The sequence below is a fragment of the Pantherophis guttatus genome, chromosome 1 (assembly GCF_059756535.1).
Source record: "Pantherophis guttatus breed Tessera chromosome 1, ASM5975653v1, whole genome shotgun sequence".
Taxonomy (NCBI): domain Eukaryota; kingdom Metazoa; phylum Chordata; class Lepidosauria; order Squamata; family Colubridae; genus Pantherophis; species Pantherophis guttatus.
In genome coordinates this window covers 266701632-266723724 of record NC_142063.1, presented here as the reverse complement: position 1 = coordinate 266723724, position 22093 = coordinate 266701632, and the positions used below count along the sequence as shown (strand labels likewise).

Sequence of the window (22093 nt, the reverse complement as noted above, 5' to 3'; positions counted from 1 at the left end):
CTTGGAGGCCTTCCGGAGGCCCAAAACAGCCCATTTCCCAACTCCCGGTTAGACAGGAAGTGACGTTTTTTGCTGTCCTCAGCCTCCAGAGTCTCTGTAGGAGTCTATAGTGTGCCATACGTTTATCATCACGGACCTAGATAGTTGGGGGCAATATTTTAAACTGTCCAGAGTTTGCTGTAAAGCGTCACGGGGTGGTATATAAGTCTAAGTGTTATCACTATTACATGATCATGATATTCAGCAGTTTTTGCTGGTTTCCGATTTTCTGGTTTCTGACCAAAGAACCGCCCATTAAAAAAAATGGGTTTGTTTAACAATCACGCATCCACTTAATGACCATCAGTAAAAAGATCCTAAAATTGAGTACGGTCACATAGTGACTTGCTTAACAACTCCCACAACCTATATAATTTGAGGCTCAATTGCAGCTGTAAGTTGAGGACTACCAGCAAAAGAGCTAGCAAATAAAAAAGAAAGCATTGGTAAGAATCAGAAATACTTACGCAGGTAGGAAGACAAGATAGGTACTGAAATAAAAATAAACATTTCCAAGAATGCACATTATTTTGCTTGACCGAAAGTGTTGTTCAAAGCTTCCCAGGAGGTGATTTAATATCTGAGTCATCGCAACTGAATTTTTTTTCTCTGATTGGAAGCAGGCAGGCACCCTATAAAATTGTCTGAACTTTAATGAAATGGAGTCCAATACTCTTGTACTTTCAAAATCCAGGTAGCTGTATTGTTTTTCCAATCATTTTGAAAAATAGCCTTCACATATATTGCAATTCAGCCGAGATCCAAATCCTTTGGCTTCTGAGTTAAGAAAAGAGTTATACCTATTATCTGGAAAGAAAGTGCTCTCCTTGAATTTTGAGGACCTGGCTTTTATTCAGACCTGAAGCTAAATTGGAACAGATCTTGATTACTCACTTTTTCCAAGACATCTGTAGTTGGATGTACAGATATACTTAAAAGAAGCCAATGATCAAGAGCCATTTCACTTTCATTTCAGACCAAGATAAAGCACTAAAACTGCTTTGGTTGCCCAGACTGGCTGTCTTACTTGGAGGGGAGATGGGAAGAAAACTATTGTCTGTGTGTAATCCTAGATTTTCTATATTAATATAACTCCCTAGGAATGGTATAAATCGGAATTTTCAGTGTGTGTGTTTCTTTTTCTATTTAGAATAATCACATACGTATATTCATAACGCCAGTCTATATAAATAAACTGGATTGAGTCAATCCAGATGCTGCTTCTTCCCCACAGCTGCATTTCTACTATTAGTTTAACAATTCTTAACAACATGCCAAATTCATTGAAATTCCTATAGCAATATATTTTCTATACATACTACATTCTTGATTTAAAAATAACTTGGTTTAGCAGACTTCAAATATAACAGACAAACTTTTCCTCTAGACGTCAAGTCAAAATAATGAATAATTGCAGCATAGACAGTTTACATCAATCAGGGATTTATTTAATGGTCATTCATGATGACTATAGATTTTCTGCCTTCTGAATTGCCTGCTTAAACTGAGGGTTTGCTGCATTTTTGAACACAAGATAACAGAATCCTGATAGATCTTTATTCTGTTGGCAAGCTTTAAGTAGTTTTTTACAGAATAGAATCATTTGCATGAAAGAAATATTTGCATGAAAGTAAAAAGTGTGAAATTAATTTAGAAGCCTTTCAAGAAGCAGGAAACCAAATAATAGTATCACAAGAGTTTCACACACTATTGAATGCCCATTTTCACACACACTATTGAATGCCCATTTTTAAACTTAAAATTCAAATGTTTGCATGTATTAAACTACACACTTTTTATTTTATAATTAAATATGTGTATTTAATTAAAATACACGTGTTTAATCAATACTTGCAAACATGTATGCGGCCTCTATTATTTCCTTCTATGGAAGGAAATACATGCTTTTTAATTTTTGCAAACATTTATGTGGCCTCTATTATTTCATTCTGTGGAAAAAAATACTGGATAAATGACTAGAGAAAAAGAGGGTAAATCAGCCTGCCATGATTGATTAGCTATCTTTATTCAAAGAAGAAAACAATAACAAAGCAGTTAGCACAAGGTAAAAAATAGGATTGGCACATATATCTTCAATCCAGAGGTTTGCTTCTAATCTAAAAAAGCAGGTGGACAGAAACAACAACTAGTTACTATCATTTTTCTTACATTTGACGGGAGTCTCATATGCTTGGTTTTACCAGGAGACTATAAAAACTAATAATAACAAAGAAGAAATTACAAAAAATGAAACAGCTATAACAGAATGGGCCTTACTTATGTTGTATTGTTCAACTATGAAAGCAATAACACCCTCTTTTCTGAGATATTTTAGATAGACCCTTTGCAAACAATTGTTATAGGCAAGTCAGGTCTAATGCATTTTATGTCCAAACATTTTTCTCTGTATTTTATTGCCTCATTAGAAGATATCTATACTTGGTAGGGAATGGTTTTAATTCTAACATTTAATTTTCAGAAATTAATGGATGCAAACAAGATAGACAGAAGCTTCTAGGTACCCTTGAAATGCAGAAGGATGGGAGTAGTGTTTCAATATATCTAGAATTTAAGGATTGCTTTTCTATCCAAGTGGGATATCATTCTGGTCTTTCACTTGGGAAAAAAAAAACATAATTGTGGCCAAAACATTCTTCTAGTGATAAGGGCACTTACTGAAGGTCTAAAGAAAAAGTGGGAATAAATTAAATTGATCCAAAGTCATCCAATGTCTAGAAATCCTTAGAGGGTCATTAGAAATGCTCAATCCTGCTTAAAAGCTTGTTGGAGTAATGTTGTTCTAATACTTTTGAACATTGTCAGTGGGGAATTGGCTGCTTGAATGTCTAGAAGAAAGGCATTCCAAATTACAGAGATCATTGTTATCTTGATTTCACTAGATTTTGGTGAGATCTTTATAAGAATTCCAGCTGAAAAATAAGACTTTAATATATCAATGTCATCTACTCCCTTTTGGAGGATTCTAGAGATCTTTGAAAGAAATTAAGATGATTGATTATATCAGAGTATGAGACCTAAAAAAACCTTAGTATACTTCAAATAAAGACAGTGGGCCATATAGGTTCCAAAGATAACTGCCTCCTCAGTTCTTTAAACTGCGAATTTTAGACAGATGTTCAATAAAAGTTGAAATTAACAACATGTAGAGAAATTCTACATTTTTTCCCTATCGAGTCTCATTCAAGCTGTGGAGATAAAATTTGCCTGACTGGCTCTTGCTTAATTAACTATAGTTTACATTGGATTTTTCCTACAACAAAGTGAGTCACATTTAATGAGGTGATCAGTCAGAACGAAACATTAAAATAGCATACTGGCTATTAGTCTATAGAGATTCTCAGTCATCCAGGTCATATTGGCTATTGTAACAGGCTATTCTGCTAGAGTCCAGGCATTTTCTTCAGCATTGGGCTAAAGTACGAACCTAAATTTAGCCTTTATCCAAAGGCAATTATGGCATGTTTATACCTGCACAATTCTATAAAATATATGAAAAACACATATTAGGGAGTATTTAATTACAAATGTTTGAGATGCACCACTGTATTATAACGTTACTGTTAAAAATAAAATACACTGCTCAAAAAAATAAAGGGAACACAAGCAGAAGACATCCGAGATCTGAATGAATGAAATAGCCTTATTAAATACTTTGTTTATTACATACAGTAGTTTTGTGTTCTCTTTAGTTGTTTGAGCAGTGTATAAACTACTGTATGTAAAGAACAAAATATTTAATAAGGCTATTTCATTCATTCATATCTTGGATGTCTTCTGCTTGTGTTCCCTTTATTTTTTTGAGCAGTATAGTAGACCCAGTACAATCATATGCCCCGTTATACTGCTAGGTGGAGAAAATGTTCCCTCTAAAGGTCCAGCCATTTCAAACATAAGTTGGTGGAATAGAGACATCAATCATTAACACATCATTTCTGATATGTGTACATTTTGGATATTGCACCTGAAATCTTGAGTCCTGATTTTAATATTTATTTATTTATTTATTTATTTATTTATTTATTTATTTATTTATTTATTTATTTATTTATTTATTTATTTATTGTTCAAATTTATATACCGCCCTTCTCCCGAAGGACTCAGGGCGGTGAACAGCCGAAGATAAAAATACATAGAATACAAAATTTAAAAATAGTTTAAAATAAATTAAATAGTATTGGCCCGTGACAATTAAAACACCCCTAATTTAAAATCAGATTAAGAACTAAATTACTCTATTAAAAGAGTATTAAAAGAATATTCTTCATACAGTATGTCCGCAGACCAACTCATGGATGAGAATGTCAAAATAGTTCATATATTACTTTCCCCCCTAATTTTCTCTAGGCCACCAGAAGTAGCCTTTTCCCATTCGCCGCACATGTGTTACTTAAAAAAAAATCTATCTCACCTGCACTCTATCACAGAATCCTCTCTTTTATCTCCCATGCAGATCGTACCAAATGTTCTGTGGATGAAATGGAGAAACTGTACAAGTCTTTAGAGCAAGCAAGTTTATCTCCCATTGGGGATCGGCGACCTTCTACTAAGAAAGAGTTGAGAAAGTCCTTTATCAAAAGGAGCAAGAACCCTTCTGTAAATGAGAAACTTCATAAAATCCGAGCTCTGAATAGTACCTTAAAGGTAAAGGTTGATGGAGGAGAGATGTTCTAGTGGTTTTGGATTCAGGGGGAGAGACTTTTGGGTGTATTCACATGAACAGCTTGCTCAGACTAATGAAAACAGCGATGGTTGCATTCACACTGGTGGACTGCAAGTAGTTAATTTTAGTTCTGGTTAGTGAATATGTGTGTGCATTTATGATTATAGCTTAGCTTTTTGTATAAATTTAGTTACTTAGTTACTTTGTAATGCAGTCTATTATTTATATAATGCAAATATAACTATTACAATCAGTAGGATATATAGCAACTGTTAATTTTTCCCCCCTCTATTATGAAATGATTACTTTTTTAAAACAAGGGAACTTGTTTTAGTAATTATGAGAAATGGGGTTTTTTTTGGTTGAAAAAAAAGTAGTGGGAAGACCAGAAGACTTGACATTTGAGAGAGAGTTTTTTTTCAGTTTTCTGAAAAAAATTCTTGTATGTATACAAGAAGATTTGGATCATTTATCTGTCCCAATGTCTACTTCTAGTAACTTGTTTTTTCTCCTTGTGTTGACTAGTGCAAAGAACATGACTTGGCCATGATAAACCAGCTGCTGGAGGATCATAAACTAACAGCAACAAAGTATAGAGAGTGGAAGAATACAAACTCCATTTTGATTCAAGATATCTATCAGCCACCAGACACTATGTCTACAACTGAAGGAGACAACACAGAATCAGAAATGACCCCACAGTCATCTTTCGTTGGATGAATAGTATTCACTGGAAATACTATCTGGGGACAGTTAACTTTCCATCGCTGATCTCTTCAGTCATTCAATTTGAACTGCCATATATTCAGGTTTTGCTTCTATAGGTACTGATACTATCTATACTGAAACAGAGCAGCCCTCTGTTGCTTGTTAACCAACAAGCAAAATAAGCACATGCTTAGGGTACCAAGGAAGGGGGGCACCATAGAGTTTTTTCCCCTAGCGATCATGTCTTTAATTCTTTCACTGCCACACTCAGCTTTAGTTTTCAGCACTTACTAAGTCTTAATGTCTTGTCAATTAAGCAATGGAAAAGTTGAGGAGCAGTATTATTAGAGTATTATTATTATCAGGTTTACAGCATCAATTGACCTTAATCTGGCCCTGGAACTCAGAGATTGCTGCCTAGAGCATGATTTCCCCTTTCCATAGTCCACGAAGATAGGAAAAATCTCCTCTAATGATCACATCATGATACAACTCTTGCTACAATTCTAAGAAGAACTTTTATCTGGTGGATGAGAATTGGGATTATCTTTTGTAAAAGCAGCCAACTTTACAATAAAAACGATGTTTTAGAAAATACGTTTCTCAGTTTTCTGAATGTAGGGTACATACACAAGAAGATTTGGTCCATTTTAAATTTGGTTGAGAGAGAAGCAGAACACTTCACCTTGGGGAAAAAAAAAACTACCAGGGTAAGAATTATACAAAATGCACTATTTTGCCACAGCTCATCAATGTTTTAATTGTTTCTGCTGATGGACGGTTTTTAGTCACAGAGGAAATAAATAAAAGAAGGTTGGTGTTTGTATTCTATATAGCCTTCTCATGATCTGTTCAAAGGACACAGTTGCAGTCATAATAGCTTCAGGTTTATGAAAAAAAAATCAATTTATCATGTCTGCGAAGTTGTGTTTGAACTGGTTTTTATGAGCAAATAAATTCATTGGGCAAAATGTACGTGTCCGTCTTTCCTCAATGTTTTATGGAGTGTAAACCTAACAGTAAATGAAAACAAATATAAAACACAGACATATAAGCTTTGCCTCGGCTTTTTGTGAAAATGTAGATATTTTTTCAGTCTCGCTTAGCCATATGTGACTGATCTCAAAAAGCTAAGCCAAACCTGAATTGTTCTTGGATAGAAGATCATGAGGAAAGTCAAGCGGTATAAATTAGATTTAGAAGTGGGTTTTTTTTGTTTTTTTTTTAAAGCCCATAGATAGGCAATGGCAGGTTTTCTGCAGGTTTTGTAGATTTTTTTTATAGCTGCTACTTATTGGTAAAATGACTTTGGGATGATACTGTGTGAGACAACAAATATGTCCCAAGGTTTGTATTTGTTACCATGAAAACTATTTAGATATAGCAATAGCACTTAGACTTATATACTGCTTCACAGTGCATTACAGCACTCTCTAAGTGGTTTACAGAGTCAGCATATTGCCTCCAACAATCTGGGTCTTCATTTTATTGACCTTGGAAGGATGGAAAGCTGAGTCAACCTTGAGCCTGGTGAGACTCGAACTCCTGGCAGTGGGCAGAATTAGCCTGCAATACTGCATTCTAACAACTACGCCACCATGACTCTTAAATCCTAATACATATGACAGGCATGTCTTGACAGTTCTTCTCAAATTTGACTCCTTTCCAATTTGCATGCATACATACAGGTGAAACTCGAAAAATTAGAATATTGTGCAAAAGTTCATTTATTTCAGTAATGAAACTAATTTCATTACTGAAATGAAATTAAAAGGTAAAACTAATATATGAGATAGACTCATTACATGCAAAGCGAGATAGTTCAAGCCTTGATTTGTCATAATTTTGATGATTATGGCTTACAGCTCATGAAAACCCCAAATTCACAATCTCAGAAAATTAGAATATTACATGAAATCAATAAAACAAGGATTGTACATAGAACAGTATCGGACCTCTGAAAAGTATAAGCATGCATATATACTCAGTAATTGGTTTGGGCCCCTTTTGCATCAATTACTGCCTCAATGCAGCGTGGCATGGATGCTATCAGCCTGCGGCACTGCTGAGGTGTTATGGAAGACCAGGATGCTTAAATAGCGGCCTTCGGCTCTTCTGCATTGTTCAGTCTCATGTCTCTCATCTTTCTCTTGGCAATGCCCCATAGATTCTCTATGGGGTTCAGGTCAGGTGAGTTTGCTGGCCAATCAAGCACAGTAATCCCATGGTCATTGAACCAGGTTTTGGTACTTTTGGCAGTGTGGGCAGATGCCAAGACCTGCTGGAAAATGAAGTCAGCATCCCCAGAAAGCTCGTCTGCGGAAGGAAGCATGAAGTGCTCCAAAATCTCCTGGTAGACGGCTGCATTGACCCTGGACTTAATGAAGCACAGTGGACCAACACCAGCAGATGACATGGCTCCCCAAATCAACACAGACTGTGGAAACTTCACACTGGACTTCAAGCACCTTGCAGTGTGTGCATCTCCATTCTTCCTCCTTGGTTTTCAAATGAGATGCAAAAGTTGCTCTCATCAGAAAAGAGGACTTTGGACCACTGAGCAACATACCAGTTCTTTTTGTCTTTAGCCCAGGTAAGATGCTTCTGACATTGTTTGTTGTTCAGGAGCGCCTTGACATTTGAAGCCCATGTCCAGGATCCGTCTGTATGTGGTGGGTCTTGATGCACTGATTCCAGCCTCAGTCCACTCCTTGTGAAAGTCCCCAACACTTTTGAATGGCCTTTTCCTGACAATCCTCTCCAGGCTGCGGTCATCCCTGCTGCTTGTGCATCTTTTTCTTCCACACTTTTCCCTTCCACATAACTTTCTATTAATGTACTTTGATACAGCACTTTGGGAACATCCAACTTCTTTTGCAATTACCTTTTGAGGCTTTCTCTCCTTATGGAGGGTGTCAATGACACCCTCCATAAGGAGGTTTTCTGCACAACTGTCAGGTCAGCAGTCTTTCCCATGATTGTGATTCCTACTGAACCAGACTGAGACCATTTAAAGGCTCAGGAACCCTTTGCAGGTGTTATGGCTTAATTAGTTGATTAGAGTGGAACACTTTGAGCCTAGAATATTGAACCTTTTCACAATATTCTAATTTTCTGAGATTGTGAATTTGGGGTTTTCATGAGCTGTAAGCCATAATCATCAAAATTATGACAAATCAAGGCTTGAACTATCTAGCTTTGCATGCAATGAGTCTATCTCATATATTAATTTCACTTTTTACGTTGCATTACTGAAATAAATGAACTTTTGCACGATATTCTAATTTTTCGAGTTTCACCTGTATATTGTTAATACATTTATTAGCTGGATGAAATAGAAGCAAGTTGACAGTCCATCTAAACAAAGCCTAGCACTTCAATATTGCCTTTTTTTCTTTCAGGGAGTGAGTTCCTATAAAAATGCACACAATTTGTCACTCAGCTTGCACCACTATTATTGCATTTTGCAGTTCATTTTCTGGTCCCAGTCCCCTGTTTGAAATTAGTCTTAATTTTGACATGCACAAATGGTTAAATCATGAACTGGGATGATCAAGGGAAAGTAACATTTTCATATGGTGAAAATGTCCTATTGCTTTTGGAAAATTAGAGCTTGCAGCTATATAGTTATTTGTTTCAATGTTTGGTTTGAAGTGAAGTAATTTCAGTGAAAATCCTACCACCACCACTACAACCCCATCAAACCCCCAAATCAATTTGTTCAAATGCTTCAACTCATAGTAACTGTTTCATGGTTGAACGTTTCTTCCTCCTTCCTGGATTAGTGAGATAATATCATCTAAACTGCAATTTTACCACAAGCAGAATAATACCCTGATACAGAAATCTGTAAATGAATAGTATGTGTCAACCCAGCCAAATCTTGAGATAGGAAATAGCATAGTTGATTTACAGAATAGAAGGGAGCACTCTTGTAAAGAAAGATTTACTTATTACTTATAAATTTATGCAGCAGAGAATTGGACAGGTAATCTATTTTACCCAAAGTAGGAAAGTAGAGGATTGCCTTCCCCAACGTTTTGTCTGCCAAAATTCCTGGTAAGTCTCTTAAAGTCATGTGTGAGCGGGTGGCCATAAAAAATGAAAAGTCTACTGTTTTGAACAGTTATTAAAAACCTTTATAATTATGTTATGTTATGTTATGCTTTTTCCTTTATAGGGCAGGTGAAATTTCTAACAATAGGAAGAAGGTTCTGTGGTTTCTATTATTGTGGCATGAGTCGGCCCTAAGAAAGAAAGGAAACCAGTAAAAAAAATATATTAAAAAAATGGTTCTGAATATGAATAAAAACTTTATTACAGTCGTCGACCATCAATAGACATACAATAAATTAAAAATAATACTGACATTAATCATGAATAATAATATCCCTGTTATGAAACTCAAACCGTTATGGTCACATAATCTCAAACCGTTAGGGTCACTCCCTAATTTACATGAGTGGAGAGCCGATAAGTATGTGGGTAAATGTATTTTTCCAATAATTGTTATAGATATCTCCAAAAAATTGGCACCAGTTGACATCTATAATTCTGTAGCCAGTTTTTTTTCATATGGACATTGCAGTGACACAGAATTTTGCCACTGCCCGCATGGTAGCTGGAAAAAATGGTTCTGTATTGGCCAACCTAATGACCCTATTCAGAATGCTAAGAGTTGAGTTGAATTGTTAGGACTGTGTTAGTTGCAGCACCCGCTGCTACCCAGAAAGTGTGTTACTTGCATACAATTGCCAAGTTAGCCCTTGTGGCCAAACTGAAAATTAAGGGAATGCAAGTGCAGAATGAACTGGTTTTTTAATTTTTGATTTTGAATCTTTAAGCATGTAGGGTTGGATTTTATCAGGGGTGAAATGCTCCCGGTTCGGACCAGATCGCCCGATCCAGTAGCGATGGTGGTGGGTGGTTCGGAGAACTGGTAGCAAAAATCCCTGCCCACCCCCGTGCCCAGCTGAGCCGCATGATCATCAGAGGCTGTTTTTTCTACAACCTCTTCGTCCGAAAAAATGCTTTTAAAAGGAAAAAAAAAGCCTCTGATGATCACGTGGCTCAGCTGGGATCATCAGAGGCTTTTCGAAGCATTTTTTTCTGCAACCCCTTCGGCTGAAGAGGTTGTAGGAAAAAAAATGCCTTTAAAAGCCTCTGGTGATCCCAGCTGACTTGCCTGATCATCAAAGGTTTCTTAAAAGCATTTTTTTCTGCAACCTCTTAAGGTTGTAGAAAAAAATACTTTTAAAAGAAAAAAAAAGTTGCCATGTCCACCTAGTCACATTAAACCCCCTCCCCCACCAAGCCACGCCTACAGAACCGGTAGTAACAAATTTTAGATTTCACCCCTGGATTTTATCCATCACCTTGCATATAACAGTATCCAATAGTGGCCTGTTTCCTGGGGCCCAATATTCTCTCCACAATATTCTAGAAGAAAAGTTACTAATGACTTCCATTTCTTCTGTTCTGCACATTAAATGTGAAATGCAATGTTAAAATATTTTAAACTGAGCACGAGTTACATGTGGCCTGATCTTGAGTGATGATTGCAACCCACAGCATACAAGTCTAAAAAGGATGAACTCAGTAAGTTTAGCTTCTTCTTAAGTGCAAATGCAGCCAATACAGTATCTACCTAAAGCAAAGTCACTTAAAAATACTTTCTTTGAAACTAGGGTTTCCTAAAAGATTGATCATGTGTCGATGCTATGCAGGGTTGGGTTCTACTTACCTCTACTACTGGTTTGCAACTTGCTTCACTCGCGCACGCGCCTTGCTTCTGCGCACACACAGAAGTTTCTGCGCATGCGCAGATCGCTTCTCATGATGTCAGGGTCAGTGGGTGGAGCCTCCCACCAGTTTTACTACCGGGAGCAACCCACAACTGATCCTATGTAAGATTGTAGGATTACAGTCCCCAAAGTACATGATTAATAGATATGGAATTCTTTCTTTCTTATCATAACTTCAGTGTAGCCTGAATTCGTCACCATTTTGGATGAACGATCTAATAATATCTATGGTAGAAAAAAAATAAATCCCCACCTTTAAAAAATACTCAGGCAAATTCCTTTTCAGAAGAAAAAAAATGTATTTCCCAACATCACCATTTCCTCCATCTCCTTTCCAGGTTATTCAAGGAAAGAATCTAATTTATTTGAACTAAGCCACATATAAGCTTCTGCTGCTTGTAAGTGCTATGAAATTGATATGGTACATGAGTGCAACCTTGTGGCTTTTCAGGGTGTTACAAACACTAATTTTTCTACTGTAGTCATTTTTTTGAAATTTGAATACTACTTAGTCACTTGAAGATGCTAACACCACAATTTAGTTAGATCTGCAAACATTTTGAGGTCTCTCTCTTATCTATCTATCTATCTATCATCTATCTATCTATCTATCTATCTATCTATCTATCTATCTATCTATCTATCTATCTATCTATCTATCTACCTATCTATCATCTATCTATCATCTCTCATCTACCTACCTACCTACCTACCTACCTATCTATCATCTATCATCTATCTATCTATCTATCTGTCTGTCTGTCTGTCTGTCTGTCTGTCTGTCTGTCTATCTATCTATCTATCTATCATCTATCTATCATCTATCATCTATCTCTCATCTCTATCATTGCATACCAAAAGAAAAAGATATATGTATTTAGCAGTGGTGGGTTCCCCCCGGTTCGCACCGGTTCTATAGAACCGATAATAAAACTGGCAGGAAGCTCCGCCCACTGACCCTGACGTCATCAAAACACTTCTGTGCATGTGCAGAAGAGCGTGCGCCCGCACGAGCGAAGCAAGCGCAGGTGCGCAGCCCTGCTGCGAACCAATAGTAAAGGTAAGTAGAACTCACCCCTGGTACTTAGCAGAAAAAAAAAATTAGCTGTAAGGCACTCAGCTTAAAGAAAGTAGTATCCACTATAAAGAAAAGAAAAAAGAAAACAAAGAATTCAAGAAACAAAAGAAAATTGGCTGGAAACAATTGGGAAGAGGAAAAAAAAATAAAAACATTGGATTTTGCTTCAGTACAAAATCATTCCACCCTTTATTTAAAGCCATAAGTTCAGTAGATGCAACAGTTAGATCACAATTTTTCATGCTTAGGCAATGTCATTAACATTTCCATTGTTTTCTTTTCTGGTACCATAAATTAGCAAAGGAACTAGCAGATAGGTGGGCTGATGCTCTGTCTAGCTATGCATTTTCTGATGCCCCTCATCAGAAAGACACTTCACTAAAATGGCTTGTTTGTAGAGCAGAGGGGAGACCCAGGGACCATAGGAGCCACCAGCAGTCCCAAACTTCACTGCAGCCCCGTAATGGATAGGGATGCATGTTTTGGTTTTCTGAAAATTGGAATTTAAGAGGCAAAATGAGTGCCTTAAGCCTTGCAAATATTAACTCCCCATCAATCCCAGCAGCCGCCCATTGGAGGGAACGTTTTAACTCTCTACTTTTTTATCTTTTAAAATTCTAATCCTCCCCCAAAGAGCAAAAATGTGGCCATACCTTTCAAAACTATAGAAGGACAAATCCAATGTGATACACCAAAGGATATCAAAGGATACCAAGTGGTAGTTGTGCCCCAGAATCCCCGTTTTGACATGTTTCTATCTGGGAAAATCCATTCTAAGTGGTTAGGGTCAAGGCAAATTGTGAATGAATTCATTTTGAGAGAATACACCTTCCTTCAATTCAGAAGCTCACCCTGCAGGGAAATCCAAAGAAATGTAGCCTTCCCTGACTTTTCATAGAAGTACCATACTATATAAACATCTTGAACCCGGTGCCTCCAGATATTTTGGAATTTAGTGACTATTTTTCCCATTCTATTTGCATCTGACTCTTGAAAAATGAAACATGAGTATTTGGTTGATGCAGAGTCTACTCAGGAACCTGGGAATGTGTCTTGATCGATAGCTGCTGACAACATGTCATAACCTATTGACTGAGCCTGCAAAACTTACTCTAAGTGTTTCACAGCTTAGCAGTTTAGCACTTAGAAGTGTTCTGTTAGCAAGCTTCATTTCAGCCACACATCTCAGGCAGACCATTATCTAGACTAATGTTTTTCAGACTTGGCCACTTTAAGATGTGTGAATGTCAATTTCCAGAATTCCCCAGCCAGCACCTTTCTCAGCTACTTTTGCTATTTAGTGGCTGAGTTTGTATCTTTAACTAAATTAGTTTAGAACTTAGTGGCAGCATTCCTATTACATCTTATTGGAATGAGGGAATTTTAGTTTTTGGTAAATTCTTTGAAGATTTGGCATTGAAGAAATGCACATTATGATTTAATACAGCGTGCAATCTTGCAAAACAAATTAAAGGCAGTTGGATCAGTGGTGGGATTCAGCCAGTTCGCACCACTTCGGGAGAACCGGTTGTTAACTTTCTGAGCAGTTTGGTGAACTGGTTGTTGGAAGAAATCATTAGGGCAGAGAACCGGTTGTTAAATTATTTGAATCCCACCACTGAGTTGGATGAACCTACCTATAGAAATAATCTATGTTTAGCATCAAAATCTTTCTTCTGACTGCTATGAGAAATTTATCTACAATATCTCAAATGTCAAATAATGAGGGAAAAATATAAGACTGCATTGGTAATTTCTTTTTCCAATTTTTCAAGGGCATTTTGGACAGTTTTCTCAGGAGAGATTGGTAATTCTTCGAAGAGTAGAGTAAGAATCTTTGAATTGTCTGTCCATGTTTGAAGACAAAGTTACTTGCTGAAATTGTGTGATTGCTTCAAATTGTTCTTCATAAATCTTAAGTGAGGCTCAGAGAAAGTTATTTGTTGCTGTTCTCATCTATTCCTAATAGCTGGTATGGTTATTTGATCCTTTGTTGTTTTGCTTTTCTTTTTGCTTTTCTTTTTGTTCTTTCTTCAGAGGCAGATTTGATCCAAATATTCAATTAATTAAGCAACTACTGAAAAGGAAGGATTGGAACACATCAATTGGTTGGGTTTTCAGATGCTGTTTTCAATGGTTTTCAAATGCTGGCCAGATGACCAGTGAAGGTGGGAATATGACTGACATCAATTACATCAGTGATAAATTAACAGAAAGGTAATTTGCTAATTGTTGAAGTGGTAACAGCATGATTTCAGAAAGAGTCTCCATGCATAAATACATGAGTTTTTATAATTTGATCTCATTTATTGAACTTACATTTTTCACTCAAGATGAATAGAGAATTTTCTTCCTACAAACTTTTTCTTTCGCAAATCAGCAGTGAAAATGCAGTGCTAGACATTTTTAAAAGGAGCAATGGGTAAGATTTTCTTTATAATCAGAACAAAGATACTCTTTTTTTGCTTCCTGTGTGCATTTTGACAATTTAATTGCAGAAACACTAAACAAGTATAACATATTATTTAACTACAAATGATCTGTATGATTATTACTCTTGCTTGTTCCAAAATCTATTGTTATTTTGACTTGAGTATACTTTTGTAAGTTAATTACTCTAGTGGCAATCACACAGAGACAAATGAGAACATTTGCAATGATGTAGAAAACTGTGTATAACACGTTGTATGTGTTATATATATATTATATACATAAAGCTATATTTTATTTTTAAAACAAATTGTTTAATTTCATGCTGCGTCAATATATTTTGTTAACATATACGTAGAAATGCTTCACTACTTCACATATACACTTAAACTCACATTTTTTCACACATTTAATGACATTAATGACATTTGCACACATAATGACATTATTTTATAAGAGTCATAACATATACATATAATCTTATTCTATTACTCAATTTATGCAGATTTTGAAACAGAAAATTTATTATTTAAATACATGGCATAAAATCAAATTGGATGAATATATTTCTTTAAAAATGAAGTACTGTCATATATTTCATTGCCCAAATGTTAGCACTGTACAGATATTGACAATAGTATTTACAGAACTGGCTATCGCTAGCCTCTTTTGATACAAAATGCAAGATTAATGTGAATTACTACTCCTATCTATTGTTCACATGTCATCTGTCTGAAAAAGAATATTTACATAATCTGATACCTCTAGTAATATTGGAATTGTACCTGGCTGGGGAAGATGATTTACATTATTTTCCCACGTGTAACAAAGTAGTTTTGTTTGGTGTTGAAGGAGATACAGACAATCTAGATAGAAGCTTCAAATATTATGAAAGGGTGATTTCAGTTGATGTGGATTGTACTTTTAGTGAATGAATATCTTTCCCCCCCAATATCTCAGAGATAGCATTGACCTATTTTATCATTGCAGTTATCTTGTACTACCTCCCCCCAAGCCCCACAAAGGATTAGATGCTAAGAATACTTTCATCAACAAAAAATTCTTTACAATTGTTTATACCTAAAGGGATTTGTTTCAAACTTCTATACACAAATGCACTTCATATGTTTATAGGTCTTTATCATATATTTGTTTTCCATGCCACACATTATTTTATGGGGTGAGATGGAAGGGGAATTAGCTTGTACTGCATGTAGTTTGGACTTGGTTTAAAATAGTAATCTCTAACCGATTGTTCCAGAAAGAAGATTGCCAGCTCCAAGACTAAAATACTTCTCCAGAGTTATATTAAAACACTTGCTTCTTAGCTTTCAAAGAATTAGCAGTAGAACACCGATCTTTGTTATCTCCCTCACATAAGCTCTGATTCTTAGAACTCTGTAACTCTTACTACCCTCATTTTCTTCACTCATCTGCTCCCCTCATGTTCAAGAGTCTTTGAGATCCCTCCAGCAATGTTTCAAACTTTTATTTCTCTCCTAACAAATTCTCCTGCACAGATTTTGAACTTCAAGAGTTCCATGTATGTCTGGTGATGCAAGAAAAGTCTTTGAAAATTGGTTCATGTTTACCTAAAGGGTTCTGCCCTCAAGGTTATACTATACCTCCAAACATTTCAAGATTCTCTGTAATAAATATTAGCAGCAGTAATGACACTGTCAACCAGAGACATCATAAGATGTCAGGTAGATCCTTGTCTTCTGTACTGGCGGTTCTTCACTTATTCAAAGATCATATTACTACCCGTAGTTTACATCCTATTCATTCAAAACCTGCCATAGTGAATAGAGAGAAATCTTTGACAAACATATATTAAGAGACACAAGGGATAATATACACCAGGTTTCAAATGGATTCTATAAACACATTGGTATGAAACATTTCCTATATTTCTTTCTGCTTTGAGCCATGGGTGAAAAGCTATTGTGCTTGCCTCAATCCTTGTATGCTGAGCAGTTCCAGTAATGTCATTTAAATCCTTGTATGCTGAGTAATTCCAGTAATGTCATTTAAAAATCATCAGCTCTCCTAAACTTTGAAAATGCTCACCCTATTACAGTTCTTGGGGTGGGGGGAAGCCAGGTCTCCAGTGCTTTTGAGAAGGCTAGGAGGATAGAGCCTTGTCAAAATTCAGGAGGAAGGGCAGGGGCTGCCACAGAAAAGGCACGCTCCCTAGCTTCCAACAATGGCAATATTTAAAGAAGAGTCTAAGAACAAGCCCACCTTATCAATTCAGAAGTGAATTGGGCCCTGCCCTTGCCATACTTTCGTTCAGTCTATTCCTGAAGATATGCATGAATATAATAGCATCCTTCTATAATAGATGGATGTCATTTCTTAAGGACAGCTGGCATGTACCCAATCCAATTTTTTGCACATTCTGATAATGTTTATTGCTGGAGGCTTTCCTACAGGTTAGAGTAGAGAGTTCTAGTGAGTGGTGTGATGGCCTAAAGGTGGAATTCTCACCTCACAATCAATCAGGAGGCTGTGAGTTCGATCCTAGGTAGTGGCAGATATGCCTTTCTTTTGAAGAGTAATTGTGTGCTGTGAACTCCACATAGGCATCAGGGAGGGCGTCCAGTCTGTAAACGCTCAGCTCCAATCAGTCGCCCTGACCCCCACACCAAAGCAAAGGATTGCAAGGTCATTAAAAGAATACAAGAGATCTAGTGTACGCTGTTTCAAAGCCCTCAGAGCTGGAGATACCCTTCTGCAAACTCGATTTTGTCATGAATGAACAAACAACTACTTCAGAGATGCACATAGTTTTTTACACACATTGCTTTCCATTTTCCTAACAGGGTTTTCTCAAGTAAAAACACAAAATATTGTGATGTTTGTTTTCTGTGGGGATCTTTCTTGTATAATAAAGAGATCAGCTTTAATTGATTCTTCCCACTCTCTGTTAAGAAGATGCAGAGAAAGGATCAGCACCATTTACCAGTCAAACCCACAAAGCGCCTTCTTAACAGTCTTGGTTAGAAATTTAATGGCAGAAACACTCACAAGGGACAGTTTTTGTGTGTTGTTAAGTAACTTAAGCCTGAGTCTTTCAGTAGATTTAAAGAATGTTAGGTGATAGAAATAAACAATGTCAAGAAAACAAAAGGGTGAAAAGCCATCTTTGAATTTTAGCAAGTCACTTTAAACTCCTTTTAGTTTATCTGTGAGAGTAACATTTCATATAGTAAGATATATTTCCTGCCCTGAATCCTGGTTTGAGTGTAGGATATAAAAGTAATCAGTAAAACAATGTTAATTTATATATTATGTATACACATTTATGTCTGGTCATCTCTTCTTATGGGGGAACCCTAAGTTGTGTATGATTAATGTCAGAAAATATTATTAAAAACATTAATGATAGACATAGTAGTAATAACTATACTATTACCAATAATTGGCATACTGCATTCAAAAGACATTATGATTTGAAATGCAGGTCCAGGTATTGCATGTGTGAGTGTGTTGAACACTACACAATAGCAATCAAAGATAACAATCTAATGTATTGATATTTGCCTTTAATTTGACATACTATGCTTATTTCTTCAACTGCATGAAAATATAATGTGGGATGACACAATGACTAATTTAAAGACAAATATACAAGAATGGTTATAGAGACTACAACAGTAGGCATGGTTTAAAAGCTACTGCCATCTGCTTAGCAAATTATATACAATTGAAACTTCCATTATGTTGGCTGGTCCAAAGAACAGGAGGTAAATCCAAGGAATTGACTGATCTTAAAGAATAATTTATGATATCATAATTTTAATTATCAAATCTGTCAATTATTAAGTTCAGATTTGAGAAATAAATATGCTGAATTTAGCAGATCCTTATTAGCCTAGAAATTTCCATTTTTGGAATAGGAGAGACAATTAGAACAATATTCTGAGTATTTTTTTTCTAAAGCTTGTTACCTGTATTAGTTCTTTTTCTTTGGAGATATTGCTATTTATTATGCCCAGGGTAATTTTTTCCCCTCAGACATCATTTGCAAAACAGAACTGAGAAGATTGTTGATAGCTTTTCTTTTCTTTCTATTATAGGTTTTCTACAATCTGAGGACCCAGACTGTTAGGGGCCAATATGCTATTTAGTATACTGTCTTTGGTGTAAGCTGCCCAGAGTCCTCGGAGAGTGGGCGGCAGAGAAATATGACTAATAAAATAAAATAAATAATAAATTTAGAGAAAAACCACTGTTGTTGTGGTGTTCAAATGATAACACAGAGTAAATCTCAGAAAGAAAGACTGGATACTCAAGTCTGCCATCAAAAGAAGTGTAGAGATGCCTCCATTATTTCGAATTCAGTTTTTCTACCCACTCAAATTGCTTGCTGAGCTATCACTGTGATTATCTTACCTACCTAATTATCAAAACATTTCCACCTTGGTTATATTCCCTCATTTCTACTCAGTGAATATTTGATGTGTCTCAGTTCCTGCTTCCTTTGATTGAGTACAAAGATGAGAAATCATTCCAAGGAGAAGAGGAAAAGAGTCACCATGAAGACCTGAGACAGACTGTTACTGTATTTTGAATTTAGAAACAGATTCATTGGAGAAATTCTAAAACTCCCTCCTCCCTCCTCCCAATTGAGCCCAAAATTTCTGTTGCTAACTGGGACAGTTGTTAAATAAATTTTGTCCCATTTTATGACCTTTCTTGCCATACTTGTTAAGTGAATGACTGCAGTTGTTAAGGTAGCAACAAGGTCGTTAAGTGAATTTGACTTTCCCCATCGACTTCGTTTGTCAAAAGGTTGCAAAAGGAGATCACATGACTTTGGGACACAGCAATGGTCATAAGTATGAACCAGTTGCCAAACATTTGAATTTTGATTACATGATCATGGGGATGCTACAAAAGTTGTAATTGTGAAAAATGGTCGTAAGTCACTTTTTCGGTGACTTTGAATAGTCACTGAATGAACTGTTGTAAGTTGAGGACTACCTGTAATTGCAGGACTATTAAATATTGGAGAACTGGTTATGAGGCAGGTGCTAGTTCACACAGGTCACATGGCCCAATGCTCTGATTTGGTATAAGAAGTTTCTAAATATACAAAGTTCTAGAATGCTGAAGTAGCAAGCATTCAGTAAGCCAAGACAATGAAAGCATCTCTTCTGTTTTCAGCATATTGAATATATAACACAATGATACCCAGACTGACTCTGGCTATGCAAGGAGCAACTTGAGGACTTCTCTAGTTCCCCATCATCATAGTAGGACCAGCACAACCTTCCTAGTGCATTTGGATAAGTCTTTCCATCTTTGTGTATCACCTCAGCCAGGGAAAATAAATCGGAAGAATTTTATAAAACTTCCAGAAGCTACAATTCAGTCAAGACCGTGACTTCAGAATTCATGTCATCTCCAGGAGGAATTCTTGTTTCCAAGGTTGACATCTCCACTTCTAGTCATACCTGCTGGTTAGTCCTATCCATTGTATGGGCACTGGAGCCACGCTCACGGGTATGCTGACGGATGCGGGTGGAGTTTTGCTGTTCAATGGTTGACGTTGTTGGGATACAGAATTCTCTGAAACACCTTTTGAAGTTTTCATCTAGGAAGGCGTAAAGGATGGGATTGAGACAACTATTTGTGTATCCTAATGCAATGCAGAAGTGCCAGGAGATGGTTTGGAAAGTAGTTTCTGGAATATGGATCAAGGCTTTGATGATGACATAAATATGGATCGGAGTCCAGCAGACAATGAAAACAGCCACAACCACAAGGACCATCCTGGTGATCCTTCGAAGATTTCTGTCCTTTTCCTTGGAGCCAGAGAGCATTCGGACACTCTTCAGGCGTAAAATCATCAATCCATAGCAGACCGTTATGATTAAGATGGGCATGATGAAGGCAAAGATGAAAACACAGATTTTCAGTAGGTTCTCCCAATACCAGGCTGGGTGTGAGAATTTAAGCGTGCAATCAACAGATCCTACGGAAATTAAAAGAAGACAAATGAATTCAAGCAAATCATGGCAATTTCTTTCACTGTTATTGTCCCTCCATCCCCTCACGAGCACAAGCGATAGGAAACAATTGCTTTTATATAACTTAAAATGAAACCTACTTGCAATCTTTGTTTTGTGAAAACCTATTCTTGTTGTGTTCAGACTTTTACTCTCACCATTGGGAGAAAAGATAACACGAACACTTTATGTAATCTAAAAACACGTCTATTATTTATTTATTAATCACATTTTATATGGCCACTCATCTCACACAAAGTGACTCTGGGTCACATACAACATTTGAATAAAACAGCAGACAAATAAAAACAATAATCAAACAAGATAAAAAGTAATTGTTAAAATAAGAATATTAGTTAAAAAAAATTAAATCTACAAACCAGAGAGAGAGCAAGTTTTGTCTCCAATTCCCAAAGACTTTAGAACATACCCAGATTTTGAGGGAATTCCTAAATAATAATAAGGAAGGAGCAAGCCTAGCTTCAGGAGGGTGGAGAAGACCCACCTCTGGAACTGACACCTCTGGCCATAACACTTTTTCCCTGCCCGATCTAATGAGACAGGCTGATGCAATCAGGGAGATAAGGTAAAGGTAAAGGTTCCCCTTGCAGATATGTGCTAGTCATTCCCGACTCTAGGGGGCAGTGCTCATCTCCGTTTCAAAGCCGAAGAGCCAGCGCTGTCTGAAGTTGTCTCCGTGGTTATGTGGCCGGCACGACTAAACGCCAAAGGTGCACGGAATGCTGTTACCTTCCCACCAAAGGTGGTCCCTATTTTTCTACTTGCATTTTTTAGGTGCTTTCAAACTGCTAGGTTGGCAGAAGCTGGGACAAGTAACGGTAGCTCAACCCGATACACAGCACTAGGGATTCAAACTGCTGAACTGCCGACCTTTCGATCGACAAGCTCAGTGCCTTAGCCACTGAGCCACCGCGTCCCTAATTAGGGAGATAGGGAGTTGTAATTAGGTAATTTGAGGGAGAACTGTAGACTTAGAAGCATTTTTTAAAATTGTTGTTTTTATTAAACATATTTCATCATTTTATATCACATTTATAATTTTTGCAGCATTCCAGCATTGATAATACTCATACATACATAACATATAACATTCCTTGTTTTTCCTTTAACTATATACATTATCTTTAAATTTTAGTATTTCTCTTAAATTACCTTCATATTAATCTTTACTTCTGTTCTCTAGCCATTTGTACCACATGTCCTAGACTAAATAATATTCCGTTTGCCTCTTTCTTTTAATTCCAATGTTAGCCTGTCCATCTTGGCACAATCTAACATCTTTTTGATCACCATTCTCTTGGAGGGCATGCTGTCC

The 22093-nt window shown here is 36.5% G+C and overlaps 2 protein-coding genes across 4 annotated transcripts in view; one reads left to right on the top strand and one right to left on the bottom strand.

Annotated features, from left to right (window-relative positions):
- IPCEF1 (interaction protein for cytohesin exchange factors 1) overlaps positions 1-6023 on the top strand; it is a 37576-nt gene extending 31553 nt beyond the window's left edge. For all 3 annotated transcript variants that reach the window (XM_034428597.3, XM_087882853.1, XM_034428598.3), the window contains 2 exons: positions 4511-4701; positions 5246-6023. In XM_034428597.3, the coding sequence (XP_034284488.1) occupies positions 4511-4701; positions 5246-5440 (386 nt within the window). In that variant the 3' untranslated portion in view covers positions 5441-6023. The remainder of the gene's footprint in view (positions 1-4510; positions 4702-5245) is intronic.
- Positions 6024-14592: 8569 nt separating this feature from the next.
- The window catches only part of OPRM1 (opioid receptor mu 1), a 22346-nt gene continuing 14845 nt past the window's right edge, over positions 14593-22093 (bottom strand). Inside the window, 1 exon segment of the mRNA XM_034428600.3 lies at positions 14593-20723. Coding sequence (XP_034284491.2) covers positions 20110-20723 — 614 coding nt within the window. The 3' untranslated portion in view covers positions 14593-20109.